General features: G+C 43.0%; 1 protein-coding gene across 11 annotated transcripts in view; it reads right to left on the reverse strand.

Moving 5' to 3' along the window:
• The window catches only part of CADM1 (cell adhesion molecule 1), a 181729-nt gene that overhangs the window by 123265 nt on the left and 41305 nt on the right, over nt 1–17159 (reverse strand). Inside the window, exon 1 of one of the 11 annotated variants that reach the window (XM_080568011.1) lies at nt 13449–13550. The exons of the other annotated variants lie outside the window; for them this stretch is intronic. Within the exon in view, the coding sequence (XP_080424137.1) occupies nt 13449–13482 (34 nt within the window). The 5' untranslated portion in view covers nt 13483–13550. Of the gene's footprint in view, nt 1–13448; nt 13551–17159 lie in introns of those variants that run through there. 11 annotated transcript variants of the gene reach the window in all.

The following is a 17159-nucleotide window of genomic DNA, read 5'->3' on the forward strand; positions in this document are numbered from 1 at the left end:
CTCTGAATTTCAATGACAGTAATCCATAGGATCTGTTTTGTTTTGTCTTGTCTTTATTAAGAAGTGGTGGTTTGCAGGTGCACTACACATTTTTAAGGGAATCCTTAGGTTGACACATTGCATTAGAATTCAAGGTTTTGTGAACAAATAGTAAAAAAAAATAAAAATGCAGTGGACAATGACATTATTAAAAAGCCACACAGTAAACAGTTATTTACATCCTTGTAAGAAACTGCCCTTCATCTGAGAAGTTTACTTTTTCAGTTGGAAAACTACAAAATAGCAAAAACTGAAGTGATTATAGAAAGTCTACATCTGTTTTTAACTACTTCATTAGTATCAAGTTGTTTTGTTTCCTTCCCAAATTACAGATCCGTCCCAAATCGATTCCATATTGATCTCATGTTAATGAAAGACCAACTAGAAATCTATACTGAGAAGATTAGCAGGGAAAACTGGAATTAGCAATACCTCCATAAAATGGCATAACAACAGGCTAGAGGCTCATATCCATCCCACTCCATTACCTTTGGAGGATGTGAAGATGCTATTTGCACTGACTAAAACTTCATTAACACCACAAAAAGGAAAGCATCATGTGATTTTGTCTTTAGCTATCTTTTAAATCTGAATTAAAGACCTAAAACCTCAAAACTACTCATTAAGTAGAAATAGAGCCTACTTACCAAGACAGAAAGTCCATGCCACATTCAGCTCGTATGTGCAAGAAGATGCAATGGCAGGCTGCTGTCATTGGCCTTGGCTCATTACAAACTGAAGACAGTGGTGAGAATGCAAGTGACATCCTGCAAGAGACATGGGTACTACCCCCTTGTTAACAAAAAAAAAAAAAAAAAACAAAAAAAAGACTATAAAAGATCAGTGAAAATAACAGAAAGGAGTAACAGCATCCCAGTCTTACTGCCAAACCACAGTCAAAAGGAAGGTAACTCCTTCTGTTCAAGTACCTGCATCTCAAATTCTGACAAACTTGAGCAAGAACGAGGAAATGCTTGCACATGCTTTCTCTGTCCAATCACACCAACATGTATACACACACACACTTACATTAATAGCAAAGGGCTCCAGCACGTATCGCAAATCCCTTCCTCTGGGCAAATAAAACACTCTTGCAGAAGCGAGTTTTTTTAAATCCAATTTGTCACAACAAATAGAAAGGCATGAAATACATTGTTACTGTTACACAGACATTTACATTCCTTATTGCTAATTTAAAATGGGAAATAACATTTCTTTCTGGCAGATGAAATACAGCTCTCATCATCTTGAAATACGTTAGAAGTAACTGTGTTCTGAATGAAATACGCTTCCTAAATACAGCAGTCAATATTAATAGGTCTTTAAATCTCACAGGATTGGAAGCAAAAATTCATCAGGTTTAACAATGTCTGAAGTAATAGGACACTAATGAGTTGCTATGAACTCTTAAAAGTTCACCTGAAGATAATTAAAAAAAAGCCACCTCCTACTGGTTTCATATGGGAGATGATAATACCAAACAAAATGTTTTCTCCTACAGCATCTCCATTGATGCCTCTGCAAAAATTCCATTTCCAAACAGCCTGACATTCAATACTGAGATGTTAAGATCTGACTTATCCTTTTCAAAGCAATCTCCTTGCTAATGCATCTCTCCCCACCAGCCTTCCCTGTGGCTGATCCCTTTCCTACAAAGTTGCTCATGATTCAAGCAGATAACTTCTGTCTTTAATCTAGATTCCAGAGGAAACTAAATTAACTTCTCAGTGCCACAAATGGAAAGCACTGCGTCTGAGAACTCACATTTGAGGAGTTAAGGCTGTCAGCTTCACCAATATATCATAACTAGGTATTTACGGAAGCATCCGAATAGTCTCAGACAGGGTGCCTGATAGATGCATAAACAAAACGCACGGTTCTTGCATCCTGCCTCTCCTTCCTACACCAACACCAGCCCCCGTAAGCCATAAAAGCCAGGAATTAAGAGCGGTGAAGAAATTAAAACCCAACGCACGTTTCAGCACAGCAAACAAGGCGTCTGCGGTGCTCGGAGGGCAGCCAGCACAGGGGTTCACGTGGGCAGCAGCACGGGGGATGCAGGCTCCTGGCCCCCATGCCCAGGTCCCCGTCCCCGCGCCACGGCACAGCGGGGCCCTGCCACAGCCTGGTGCCGGCATAGCCGGGGGAAATACGGGGTTCAGAAGCTCCCTGAGCATCTCCAAGGACCAACAAGCAGACAGCGGTTTGTATGTCATTCACAGCTGGGAAATGGACACCGCTGCTGTTTTTTGGTCAGGCTTCTGTAAAGCTAATCAAGGAGACGAGGGTCTGGAGCTCCAGCCCTCTGCAAAACGCTGCTTCTCGGAGCCCTCCTACTGTGCCCAGAAGAACACATAAGAAGAACATGTATGAAGAAGAACTTCATAAACTGAACTCAAGTCACAAGTGTAAGGCATACCTGATGCCTGAACTACTGATAGCTACAGAAGCAGAAAACTCGAGCAAGAAAAACACATGGTGAACGTGCCACCTCACCAGATACTGAGCTGTCCAACTTAAATATTTCGAAATGGGGAGGGAAACAAAAGTCTCCTCAATACACAGATCCCCTGCTGACATCAGGAAGACTCACACCTGCTTGTTAACAGGAAAGAAACCATTCAGACCACAGGATTAAAGGCTTCTTTTTGCTAGATTCATGTTTTGACAATAGCTTTTTTTTTTTTAAGAGACATTTGTCATTAACAAACTTTAGACAAGGTTAATGAAAGTTCTGTCACTTTAATGTCTAGGCTGCTTTAAATTACAGATGTCATCTGCCATGACTAAAGAAAGGGCACTGTGCAATAATACCATAAACTATCATCTCCAGGGACACACAGGTAATTGCATAGCTCATTAAAAAACTGTTTTAATTATTAATTGACCGTGTCAGAGTTGTCCTTTGAAGTCAAGTTTAATTTTTTTCCTTGCAAGCATGCTGATTCCAAGCTGACCTACAGAACTTTCTCTGCCACCCCACAGAAGTGGAAGGGAAGGCTTGGGACCAGGCTCACAGCACGGGACCACGTCTCAACAGCACGAGTATTGCACGATCGCACATACCTCAATCGGCAGTACTAAGGATTTTAGACAGGATAAAGATGACAAAAGTACAAGTATCATATGGTTTCCTTAATTGCCAGGTGTTAGACTGTCAGAAAAGGAACATTTCAGCGACTGTGGTTACCTCAAGAGGAAGAAAGCATCCCACCAGCAAGCACGAGCTGTAACTGCACTCCCAGACTGAAGCTGTAGGAAAGTGAGTTTACAATGCCAGAGTAGTTAAATTGTTAAATTCTACTCTGTTCCCCTGAATCTTGTAGTGTGGCAAAAGACACAGTTTCTTGACAACTTTTTTCACGGGCATTAATTTTACAAGGAAGCAATAAAACTCTGCTGCTTCTACCCCCAGCCAGCACCGACAATGCAAGTAAAACCAGTACGATGTAGAGCAAAGGGTTCAAAGCAGCATTCTTGTGTACCCAGCTGCAAAGATGAAAATAACATCTGCTCCACACTGGCTTGAAAGACTGACTTCATGAACACTAAGGCAGCTGAGAGTGTCTACGTGCACCCACCACAGTCTAGTGATAGCTAAATTCACAAAACGTCGCATACATATCATGTAAAACACTAAAAACACGTAGAGGGACATCTTCATAAAATACACCAAACAAGCAGCTTGTAGGGATGGTATGTGAATGGGAGGGCTAACAAAAATAAAGCTTTTATCCCCAAACGACATGAATCCACAGCTTGCATTCCACTGCCCTACAACCTTCCTCTTACCCAGTTCCTGTTCACACTATTTGCTAACGTAATTGAATCCTTCAAGCGTCTTTATATTTCACTCTGGTTTGGGGACAATGCTGTTGAAACGTGTTTACCATCCATCTTTCTTAACGTGCTTAATCTAAATAGAAGACTCAAATCCAAGATCATGCATTTGATGGATAGCTCACCTTTTTGCAACAGTATATCGCAAATGCATCCTATTATTGCTCTCAGAAACCTTACAGAAAGCCTGTATTCACAGTAATTTTAGCTTCTCCCACCAAACTAGCTATCATATATACTTATTACAGCATAGTATGATTAAAAATAGATAAGGTAAGGTTAAAGGAGCTGCCATGAATAAGACAGGGATATGTGAACAAACTTAACAGACCCCACCAGTGTCATACAAGACTTCCAAGAATTTTTGGTTGCAGAACTAAAATATTGCTTCCCCAGGTCACCCAGTAGCTTTCATTACAGTGAAGAACCTCATCAAGGTATGCTGGGCTGGCTTATCCAATTAAAAATAAATAAAATAAAATGCATTCTCTGTTTCCCAAATCAGGTAAACATAACTGTACCTGCCACATCCACCTCGTAGCAAAATACAACGTACTCCATAAAGTCCCAAGCAATTCCTAGTGAAACCTTAAGTTAATAAAGATAGTAACATTGCTTTATGGCATTTAGATGCAGACCTGAGATAGAAAAAATGCATTACGTTTGAACAACAACAAAAAATTAATTACTAATGCCACACAGTGCCAAGAAATCCAATTTTATATGCTTAATATAATTTTGTATTAGGAGAGTGACTTGGATATTCTTAATAAAAAGCAAGTATTTTCCTAGATCAAAGTAGTGTAGCATGTATTGCTAAAAAATGTGATCCTTCATCTCTGTTTGTAGCGTTATACAGATCCACATGTACCCAGCTTTCAAAAAAGTGTATGTTATTTTGCATGCAAATAAAGCAAAGAAAAATGCCTGCTACTCAGAAAACAATGATGTACTCTTCTGTAATAAACAGCTGGTGGTACTTCACGTACAAGGGACTTCTGTATAATTACCAGTTTACATTGCTGGTTAATACTAACCACAGCCCTTGCAACCTGGCTAGTACCACTCTCTCTTGTGTAAGGATGGACACTAGGCTGAAATGTTCAACATCTGGAAGACTTGCCGCTGCTACAAACTTCAGTTTCTCCCACTTACACACTTCTCCGTTTCTCTATCTGTAAACCAGGGCCATGCACCCCCGTGGAGCCGGGGGGAGGTTTTGCAATGGCTATTATAATGGACTCTCACCAATCATTTATTACATGCTGCTTTCCATCTGTGAGCTTCAAAGTTCACAAGATAATAATATGATGCATTTTCTAGCATTTTACCAGGAATGGGCAGCTGTGCCAAGTAAGTGTCTACCCATCATACTTAACATATTTGGCAGCAGAGCAGCTGTTGAATCTTGGCCTAACAACGGGTGCAGGACATCTGCTAGCATCCCCGAGACTTGAACGAAGCACCTTGTATTATTCGAGACTTGCTGGAATCTTCCCGGAAAAGTTGATTATGACATATAAGTGGCACACGTTTTATTAGGCAAATATCCAAACCAACGGTAGTGCTGCATTGCTTTCTTTCTTTTCTTTAAGAAAAGCCAACAACCAGTAAGTGGGTACAGCCAAGTTAAGTCAGACTGCCGCAGGCACCGGTGCTAGAAGAGCTACAAAGCGCCAGAAGAGTACAAAGCAGGGCGAGGGCAGGGAAGGCCGTGCAACGTGCTCATTAATCATGAAAACCAACCAAAACAAAAGCCAGGACCAACAAGAAGCAGGAGAGAAAACTGCCTGAATTCCAGTCCCAGATCTCAGGGCAAGGCTGTGACCAGCTGCACCTCATCTCTGCCCAGCCATCAACATCCGTGTCTGTTTCCAAAAAGAGCAGGTTAGTGCCACGTAACTGGTCTTGCAGAGTACAAATGCAGATCGAGTATAAATAATGGTATATACTAGTGAAGCATCTTCAAAGTGTACTGTACCGAGACGCTGTAGTTGCAGACCACTTCATTTATATCACAAGGGGTAAGCGGAGGGCATGCAATTCACCCTGGGCCAAGCCTGTTTCTGCTGCAGAGCTCAAGAACTGAAACATGCCTTCTGCACAGTGCTTGGGACACAGACACACAGGAAGGCGGACAGCAAAGCTTCAGAGTGTTTGTCACTGGAGCAGCTATGTGCCTTTCCTACTGAAGGAAAAAAAAAAACATCTTTCCCCCCCATCCCTCTGAGCCATAATTAAAACTGCGTTCAGTATTGTCGGTGCACTGCAAGGTCTCCCAAGGAGCCCGCGCCTCTGGCACATCCAAAGGCACCTCTTTACAAGGGTGAGCGATACGATACAGAGCTGTAAGGATCATTGCACTGGCAAGTATCAGAAACTGCCAGATAACCTTTCCGAGGGAAAGGCGAAATAAAGCAAAAGAGATGTGCAAGAATGAAATGAAAACATTTTTATTTCTGGGAGCAAATTATATATACCAGTCTCGTCTTTTATCCCTGTTAAAGCTCACCCTGGCTTCCACAGAACAGGGAAGAAAAAAAAAATCAGAGGTCAACACCTTACATCAATTTTCCAGCTTCTCCCCAGTCAATGAAATAGTTAATTATAGTTTTTCTACTTGTTTAATTCAGATAGAAAAGTCAACCACTTCATTTAATAATTTAGTTGAAACATGTCCACATAAGAACACACTAATTTCTCATTCAGTTTTCAAATTGAATCAATTTAATGGCTGCCAATAATACAGCAGCAGCAATGCAAAAAAACCCTAACAATTGACAGTAAACCAAAGTTAGTCATTCTTTATAAATTGACTATTGTCTCAAAGCCCAAGAAAGAAATCAATGCACATCAATGTCTAGAAACTATTAACCTATCTGCACTAGACTGCAATAATTGAGCACAATTAGACATCCAACTTAAGGAATTCATCAAAATGAACAAAATGCAAGAATTTTCCATCTAATTCTTGTTCATTTTTTGGAAGCACACTGCCTTTGCTGCAGCCTTGTGTTCCACCGGTTCGTCACTGCGTTCCTATCCTTTACAGAGGAGCTGAGCAGTGCGTGGGCACGCGGCTCGATGGGGACAGCCGAGCATCCCCCATGCACCCCATGTAGAGGAGCGGCCGCTGGCTGCTGCTGCGGGCTCGAGCTTCAGATGCAGCATCCCGGGGCAGGTGCACAGCAGCACCGGCGCACACAGCAGCACACTGCCGACATCGCCCCGCTCACCGCCCCACGTCCCCAGCACTCGACTGGGCCACGGTCCTTGGTCACCTGCCTGGCCAGACCTCAGCAAGGCATTTCATCTCGCCAGCAGCGGCTCAACCTCTGCACTTGCCAGACTTTGGAAAATATCCCAATTCAGCTTTCCGATGTCTTGAAAAACAGCCTCATTACTCACTTAGTAACATTATCCTTTTCAAGCAAAAAGGCACGTCAATTAACATTGGAAGTGATCTTTCCATGAAACCCACTAAAATTATTTTAGGCTGAGTACTCCATTACAAACCACAGTGCTTTTCTACCCCTTTTTTGGGAGAAATATTTTTACCTCCAATTCATTTGTTCTAGAAGTCAAACTGCATTGGGTTCATACGTCATCTCCTGTCCCCTTCAACCAAGCAACCCCAATGCCAATTTAATTTTGCCCTGCCTTGCTGCTCCAGAGCTCTTTCACATTTCCTGGAGCCCAGGGATTAGCACACTGGCATGGCTCTTGAATTGAAAAGTGAGGCAGAGAAGATAATTTGAAGATAACTTGTTGATCGGTGCTCAATCCACAGGCACCACTGCGGTGACCTTTCGGTAGCTGCGCTCAGCCCATCGTCTCCCCGGTGCCATGGGTTCAGCGGCTGCTGGTCACACCACCTTACCATTTACTGCAGATTTACACCGACTTCTGGAAACATTTTCCATTCAGAGGTCGTAACTGTGACTTTCACTTTGGATTATATCCTTAAAAGTCAGTTATTACATCATTTTTAAAGCCCCATCATATTTTTGCACAGAAGCAGGGAAAGAATCAAGTTAAAAGTAAAAATCATTGCTTCCCAGTTCAGACTTTCATTCCTCACCCTCTATCTTCAATGGGAAAAGCTCAAGAAAATATTAAAAAATGGGCACAGCACAGAAGGGAGCATACCTCTGTGTTTTAGTGCAACTGAAGCCCTGTGTCCTCAGGTTATCTCCCAGGAGGCAGAAATCAGAGTTAAATTTACGGTTTCAAATCCTAATCTTTCAGAACACCAATAATGCTCCTGGTTCAAACAGGCACAGGTTAGGAGTGAATGAACTAAAAGAGGAAAGATAAAGGGTACTTGTGATGCCAGTGCTCCTCTTCCCATAAATCTACTTCCTTTTATATTAAAGGAAGTCATTGATAGCAAATGGATTTTTCAATGTATCAGCCAAATGCAGAATTTCAGTGAACTCGGTCATAAATTACCCACGAGGCAGAGGGCTGGCTGGGGAGGGAGGGAAAAGACGACAGTTACAAAACAGAAGCAGCTCTGCAAGAGACGAGAAACGAAGATGCCCTACTTTCAAAGGATATTTTTCTGCTAACTTTGTCATTTCCCTCTTGTACATGCACCTATGAAGGATACTCACAGGGGATGCACACTCCCACACAAGTGGAAGCTGCCACAGGAACGTGTCAGTGGTGGAAGAAACATCGAAATCCACTGAAGAAAGTGTTACAGCACTATCATTTTACAAAACTGTCTTGTGAAGTCACTGTAGGCTGTAGTCTAAAACAAAAGTTAGCCAGCACACATTACAAATGGAACAAAGGAAAGGTACAAAAACTAGGAGACCTACTGCTATTTTCTTTTGAAGTCAAGTATTTCTTAAGGCGAAGAGTGAAACAAGATACTCTGATAATGTTTCCTTATAGCCTTTTTTCTCCCCCTTTTTCTTTCTTTCTTTTTTTTTTTTTAAAGTCCATCTCCAGAGGGAAAACTTGTTTGTTATAACCAAACATATGTGAAAAGCAATAACAAAGCAAATAAAGAGATTTAAGTTGCAGGCAGGACCTTATGGTTTATGGAACGCAGAAATCTGTGCTTGCTCAACTCTTCCGGCATCACCAATTGAAGAGGAAAATGATGCTTAAGCTCTTTACAAGTAAGAGGACAGAGAAACTGCTTAAAAGAGAAAGGGAATACTGAAGCACATGTTATACAAATCAATCGAGCCCTACATGTTACTCCTAGAGAAAAAAAGGGATTAAAAAAAAAAAAAAAAGGCATCAAGGCGATGCTGTTCTTGTGAGCACCACCCCAGCACACGGCTGGAAATGCCCACAAGAGGCTTTTTCCATTCAGACCAGTTCACCCCGCCCTCGCCCCAGCCTGGCCCATTCTGAATTCCTCTCGTGTGGCCGCACATCGCTTCGCTGCGTGCTGGCACGAGGGGCAAGCCAGGAACGCAGGCACCGCGCATCCACAGCCACACAGCGTGCACAGAAAAAGTTTGCAGCTGTCTGCAAAAATCTAGTGTACACATACCGATTATTATTCGGTGTGGCCAGCAACACTTGCTGAAGCTCAAGCTGCACAAAGATCTTATTAGTGCTATAAAGGATTGTATTAAAAATACATGAAGTATGCAGACAGCCACACTTTCTCTACATGGCTTCACTGCTTTAAGCATCTGCAAATGAAGATAGCATTCAAGCAGCAGTAACTTTCTGTATGTAGTTCTCTATTTTTATCATCTTTGTGTGCTACATGATTGGTATTTAGGAAATGGTCAAGCTCAAAGGCAGTGTAATACAAGCACTTGCTCCAAACCCCACTTGCGCGGACCAGCCGGCACACCTCGGTCCTTCTCAGCCCTCCCCTCAGGGGCCGGATCATACTTGTACACACAGCTCCTTGGATGAGAACAAGAACTTCCCTTTGGAGACCCCTCCTTAGCGCTGCTAGCCATCATGATACACACCAAAATTGCCAATAATACTATCTTAACTGAGGGCTCAGAAAAGGATCACAATAGAGGCTGTCAAAGTGGTAGCACGGCTCCGTGCTCCTGACATCAGCGGATGCATTTGCTCCAGGAAAGTCACCAGAGGCAAGCACCAGAGCCCAGCAGCAGCCAAAGTCATCTCTTGCTGGCTGCAGGATGAAAGCGTTGGCAAGATGCCTTCAAATGTACCTGCTAACATCCCTCTCAAATCCTAAGGAAAGCAGATCACCAAAACCAAACCCCCGGACAACGTGCTTCTTCTCCAAAAGGAGGAAGTAAAAGCCTCTGTCCTGACAGCAGGGACACCCAACCCTGCTCCCACGTTACCTTATGCCAAGAGCTTCTCTCTCACCTGCTCCGAGCAGAGGAAAAGAGGAGCAGCTCTTGTCAGGGCACTTACAGGGGCAAATTTCTCTTTGGGAAACTTACCGCATCAGCCTGGTCAGCACAAATGAGCAAAGAGCATCACAAGTTGCCACATCCACCAATCCCAGGTATGCACAAATTTTCTACTCCATCTCATCATCCGCGACATGTTCAGCCGATATCTCCACGGCAGATAATCAAGCCTCTTCACTACCTTTCTTTATTAATCCTTCCTAATCCTCTTTCAGATTTTAGCTTCAGTTTTAATTAATGAAAATCTGTTTTTGTAAACGTGTAAAACGCACCTTGTTGAAGTCCTTTATTGCAGATCACCACAAATTTGCTTTCTACAGGGTTCCATGCTGCAGCAAAGCCACAATTAGTGCCTTGTCCCCACTCATATATGACCCATGGCAGAAAACAGATCCCAGAAGCTAAAAGGGTAAACGTTTGACACTACAAAAAGGTAGCGTGCCCATTCAGCTGTCAGCCCTGCTATTCAAATCACAAGTTAAAGGAAACCATCTGTTCACCCTTTTGCTGTACTGTTGCCACCTTGGACACCCGACACTGCCACGAAGGCGATGGAATAAATAGTGTTAACATGGTTTTATAGGAAAGTTTCTGCAAAGCAAGATCAGGAGGCAAAGTAATTGTGGCTATATATGTACACATACAAGCTACCAGACCAGCGTACCACAACCCCATCGCCTTTTTCTCTATTATGTCTTGTTACGCCCACCAGGGCTTGAGATTTTTCTTTGTTTTTGATGATCATTTTTAATACCGCCTCTCAACGCGCATTTTCGTCCTTTGCCATCCTGTTGTGAGGTCACGATACGTTTGTGACAGTTACCATGGAAACAGACTGACGACACAAACACAAGATTAGGATTTCTCTGCAAAGCGGGAGGAGGAGATGGGTTGCGAGGGAGCAGGCTGTTACTCAAATCTCTTCAGTAATAGCTATGGGAATAGAGAACATTACTGGCAAAGTAAATTGCTTTTTGTAAAAATGTTCTCTTTTTTTGAAGTTTGCCCCCATGTGAAAGTCTCTAAGTCAGAACCTTAACATTATTTTAATGTACTATTCTGTATTTAATAATCTTCTGCTTCAGAAACTAGTCTGTTACCATGGGAATGACAGCCGCACAAATACAGGATTAAGGCTATCAAGCAGAAGGAGAAAAGAAATTATGAATAAACTAGTTATGTTCAATAATTAGCAACTATATGAAAAAACCAAAATCATGAATTTAGATTGATGCATTTATCTCAGTGTTTGAATACAACGATGAGGGTGTTATTGCTCAAAAAAGGGATTCTAACACATTACACAAGTATTTTTTACTAAATGGCTCCTACTTGGAATGATAATTTATTTTGCTCCCATTCCCATTTTTCCCTTCTAATTAGCAGACCACTCCACACATCTGGCTTTGCATACGAAAGGCAGGCGCGCAGAGCCTGCTGAGCCTCACCGTCCGCACGTCTCGAGCATCCTGGCTGAAAACAGCAACCTGTGCACAGCAGTCCGTGGCTCCAGAGCTGAAGAGGGCAGCTCATCTGGGACAGCACCTCGCAGCTTCTGCCCCTAGCCAGTACCTGCAACTACACCGGCTGGCTCTTTCAGTCCTTTATGTCACCACACACGCATCGTTGAAAACCAGAATTTGTGTTACTTTAACATGGAGGCCTGCACAATGGGACTTGTCTGCCCAGCTTAGACCATGAGCCACAGTTCACTGCAGTAAATTAAAGCTTTTAACATTTTCTTTTTTAAAAAATTGAAAATGCTTTCTGCTTTAATTGGAATTAGCTACAGTACAGTCACATAACTGACCCTGAATGGCACCAGCTACTCAACTGCCAATAGTACTCAGATCTTGTAAGACTGCCTCCTGCATACACTCCAACTTATGACAACACATTTGAAACAAAGAAAAGCCAACCCTGTGTTTTCCCCAGAGCCCTGCCTCTAGAACACAGCTGCTTAAATGACACCTCCAGGCATTAGACAAAATGCTGGTATTTAACTGGATTCTTAGACAAAAAGACTCTGAGAGCAGCCAACTCCCAGTATTTTCCTGTAACATGCCCTGGCATTAGTAAAGGAAGGAAACTGCCCCCTGTGTTCAGGTAGCTGATCATGATTGTACCTGCATTAAAATGCAACATCCTCTCCAATAAGTAACTGAACTGAAATTATGGATGTGTATCACTCAGAAGTATCACCCCTTAGAAGTGGGGCTGCAAAACAAATTCATTTACATAGACGAGCTTTGTACAATCAGAAGTGAGGATGCTACAGAATGGTTTTGGAACTGCTACTTTATCCTAATTTATTTCTGGTTGGGAGGCTTCCACATCAACAGGCAAGAACCATGGATTCTCACAACCTCAGAACCTCAAGGTAGACGCTGAGTCTTCTCTAGCTCTGGTGGGGAAGGCCAGGTTTTAGGTCTGTACCACAAAACAGTTGCATTCTTCAAACAGGGAAAAGATCTGTCATTTACCAGTCTGCATTCTTTATTCACTTGAGATGCTTTCTTCTTTGCATATCTGTTGCTATTAAAATTCCCCTTCCAGCATATAATTCCCTCTACTAGCTTCTCTTGCTTATTAGATAAGACAAAAAAGTATTCTGAGAATCTGATCACAGATCTTATTTTCTCCAGGCACTCCTCTGAATTTAATTCTAGGTTAAGCATTATTTAAAAAAAAAAAAAAAAAAAAGAAAATCCTGCCTCTTACCTCATGCTCCCTTTCAACACTAAGCTGAAGAACACTCCCAAGCCAAGGAATCAAATTGTATTTAAAATTTACTCTTTGAAGAACAACAATCCTAAGCATAGAATGGAAAAAATCAGACCGAAAAATCATTGTATGGGAAAGACTAAATGGGTTTTCATAGCAGTGGTGAGAGAGGAAGTGTGAGTTCTCCTCTCCTCAACCAAGTGGGAGAATCCCAGAGAAAGGAAGAAAAAAACCAAAACAAAACAAAAAAAAAAACACTGTAGATGCTTTAAAGAAAAAAAAAAAAAGGCAACCTGCCACCCAAAGTTATCAGCACTTCCCAGGTGACAGGAAAGGCCACTGCCTATCCAAACAAGCCACCGAAAATGCCAGCATCCAGAAGGTGAGTGTCTCTGACCAACACAAGGCTGACCCCCATCCGTGCTGCAGGGAGACACCACAGCTCTCGCCGTCCGGTGTTTCTAGACTTACTAAGGAAGCATCTCTCAGCTGACAACTGGCTCATGGTTTCCAGCGTCCAGATTCAGCAGCTGTCCAATGCAGAACATTAACATTCAAATTGTATCCACTTACCTAAAGAAAACAGAGAAAAAATAAAATTAGTACAAATATAGTAAGTTACAGGCAAAAATCTAGATAAAGAAAAATGGTGCTTTTATGCTGTGGTATTAAAATACAGCGAATACAGACCCTAGCTCCGAGCTAAATCTTAGAAAAATTAAAAGTGCAAGATCTAATGCTGTCTATCACATAAAGTTTCACAGGAGCAGACCTGTCCTGAGCTTCTGTGCATGTTTTGGTGATGGCACGGGCACCACCTCAGTTGCGGCTCACTCCAGAGCCCACAGCTGCTCAGGTTGCAGCAAGAGGAACTCTATCTGCAACTGCTGGAAGTTACTTGGTTTTGTGCCGGTATATGACAACAGCCCTAAGTTAGCAGACAGTAGTACTCAGGACAGGACACCATTAACAAGAGAAGGGCACAGTAAGCAACAGTAGTCAAGAAGGTGGCAGCTTCCTGCAGCAGGGGTTGACACAGCCTTTTTTCCTGGAAGAGGTTTCTCTGCTTCAGTGAAGTGGGAAACAGCGCACAGACAACTAACTAAAAGCCTTGACCAAGCTTTTGCAGCCACGTTAGGCCCCTGAAGAAGAGGATAGGTTAATAAATACTGAAACAACCTTTGAGGCCTTTTTATTTATACCTACATACATATTAGCACAGGGATTTGATGAATAATACTTCTCAAATCACTCCTACGATGTTAACACTCTTGAGTATTAACTTTGCTGTGCCTGAAGGAAATGGGTCAATTTTAATTCTTCAAACAATTCTTACTGGCACAATAACTCATTTCTTCAAGCTACAGATAGCAAGTTGTGCTTTTGCATTAGGAATCCCATCACAATTCAAGCTCTGGGATGCAAGGCAGCGGGAAGGAAACAAGCAGAGGCTGCGCTGCCTCTCCAAGAAAGCCACCAGAGAAGCTCTTGTTGCATTATCAGCTGACAGAAAAACCCAAACTCCAAACCAAAAATAAAGAAATTACAGCTACAGGAACACTTGAATAAGGATTCTGTGAAAAAAGCAAAGACGTTTAAATACATGCCTTTGCCAACACATCTCTTAATTACATTCAGTCATCTCTAAAAGTACATTTCCACAACTGCTGACATGGAATCCCTTCTCCCCCATCAGGGACTGACAAATAGAAACAAACCCTTTGAAACTCGCTCAGAGCAAGAAATGGATATCCTCAGTATCTGAAAATGTCTCAATACTTAATCCCCTGGAAAAGACCATTGAATTTTGTTCCAAGAGGAAAATTTTAGCAGGTATATTCTTTCTGCCAGCGCCAACTGAAGACACAGCAAAGCGTCATACAGAGCAAAAATTCCCACTGGGGGGTCTGCAACCACAGCACAGACTGATCCCTTGTACCAGAGACACTTCTGTTCCTGCGTCCCCCACGAAGCGATGCTGCATCAGGACAAGCCAGCCCCCACGCCATGCAGGAACATGCGTGCGTGCAGCGTTCATACAAGGCAGTATTAGGACACTATCAGGAAACTCCCATCGCCTCAAACTTTCTTCCTTCTTACGTTTCGGAAACCCTAGCCATTAGGCTGTGTCCTCACTGCAATGCAGGTATCGGGAGCATTTTTAACTGGGCTAGATCTGTATTCTTCCTCGGCTACTTTTCTAGTACAGAGAAAACCTCAGTTGAGGAGGTTCCTCAAGTCCCTCATTGGTATTCTTCCAGCAGAAAAAGTATTACCATTTTATCTGCTTCATGGTAGCCCTCTTCAAGATGTACCCCCCAGGCATTCTTGTTGCCTGGTCTACACATCAATGGAAAGGAGCTAAAGCAAAATCATCCTCACAGCATCAGAGTAAAAGCGTACTAAGAGGAAAACAGATCTCATCTCTAGATATACATAACCAACCAACCCCCAGCTGTCCTAAGAGCCAGGTAAAACAGGCACTCCTGCACGTCCAGAAGACGTGGTTGAAGAGCTAGCCTTAAGTCATTCTCTTTAGCAAAGCTCCAAGTCACAGCAGGTTTTTAAGTGGTAGAGAAAGGCTCAGCAAGAGCTCTCGTGGACCCCCAGCAGAGCCCCAGAGTCCCTGAGCACGAAGCTTCTCCTCACAGCCTCTGCTCGTCTGCAGAAAGGGAAGCACCGCACGGGAAGGCTGAAAATACCTCCCAGGCACAGGTCTCTTTCTCCTCCCCATACACATTAACAAAACCTTCCCCAAGCCCAGCAGAACTGACGAGTTGCACCAGCAGGCTGAAGCTAAAAATTAACCCCCCTGTCTGGGCACCAAGTCCTTCCTGCCACCAGGAACAGATCTATTCCTGTGGATGTATCAGATATCAAATGGAATATACTTGACCTTTGCTGATGATCTGCCTTTATCATGCCTGCATCATGTCACATCTTAAATACGTGGCCCTGAGCTGCGCTAGCACCCATCCTCTGGTGCCCGTCGGCGGGAGGCCGCAGCTGCAGGGCGTCCTCGGGCACCCGCCCAGCACCGCAGCGACAGTGGGACGCGAGCTGGGAGAGCTTTCTGGAAAGCCAGACGGGGGCACACGAGGCTCCTCCGCCGCTGGCTCCCTTTGTGAGGAGATGGGCAGGAAGAGGGAAACGCTGTGTGCGCCAAATCCCTGCCCGAAGAGGAAGAGGCTCGAGGAATGCCAGCTCCTGAGGTGAGGACGCCAGCCAGCCACGCAGGGACCAGGCCCATGGCCGGGCCACCGGGTGTGCTCCCGGAGCCCTGCAGCTCCTGTGGGAGGCGTGCAGGTAAAACCCTGCGTGTCTACAGCTATAACAGCCCCTTCCACCTAAAGACTCTGCCGAAAGAGATGCTGAAGATCTGTTGGTACAAATGGGCATAAAATCACAACTGCTGGCTCCTGCGGGCGACACCCTGCCCGTGAGGCGGCATGGTGCACGGGCTATTACAACACGCTCTCCTAGCTGTAATTACACATAGTAATTACATATTTAATTGTTACACATTAATATCACCTCAGCCTGTAATTACAGCGTGTTCATGCAAACCTAATCAAGGAAAACCAGCATATTTGCATAAAAGTTGTAATGAAAAGTATAATGATTTCACTAACAAGATGCGGATAAGAATGCATATCTGTGACAAACACTTTGTGTCAAGAAGAATAGAAAACAATTTTCTTTCCTGAAGATTATTTCAGGCCCATTTAACACAATCTGTACCACTCCATTGATGTGCAGTATCTTACACACATCAAGTCATATCTGGATAACATTCCTGACTTCAAATAAAATTTCATTACTATATTTAGTTATAGAATGGTTAGAAATGGTTGCATTGTTAAATTTAATAAAAATTGGAATTTGTGAAGTATTAGACAAACCTCAGCACTGTTTTTTCTCCTTGCCATTCAAACATTGCAAGCGTTCTAACCAAGTCTCCTCACACTGCAGTTCACATTACAGCCTAATTTTCACCCATAAAACAAGCAATTAAGAATAAGTACAACTGCTCTGGAGTTCCTGAGGCCAAAGATAAAAATAAATTGGCTTTTATAAATTCACATTTTGCAATGGTAAAACAAAAAGCAATGTTAATTATCAATAATTTGTCACCTCTAATTTAAGCAGACGCACTGACGGGCATGCATCTGGATTCTTCCA

The sequence above is a fragment of the Anser brachyrhynchus genome (assembly GCF_964034855.1).
Source record: "Anser brachyrhynchus genome assembly, chromosome: 25".
NCBI lineage: Eukaryota > Metazoa > Chordata > Aves > Anseriformes > Anatidae > Anser > Anser brachyrhynchus.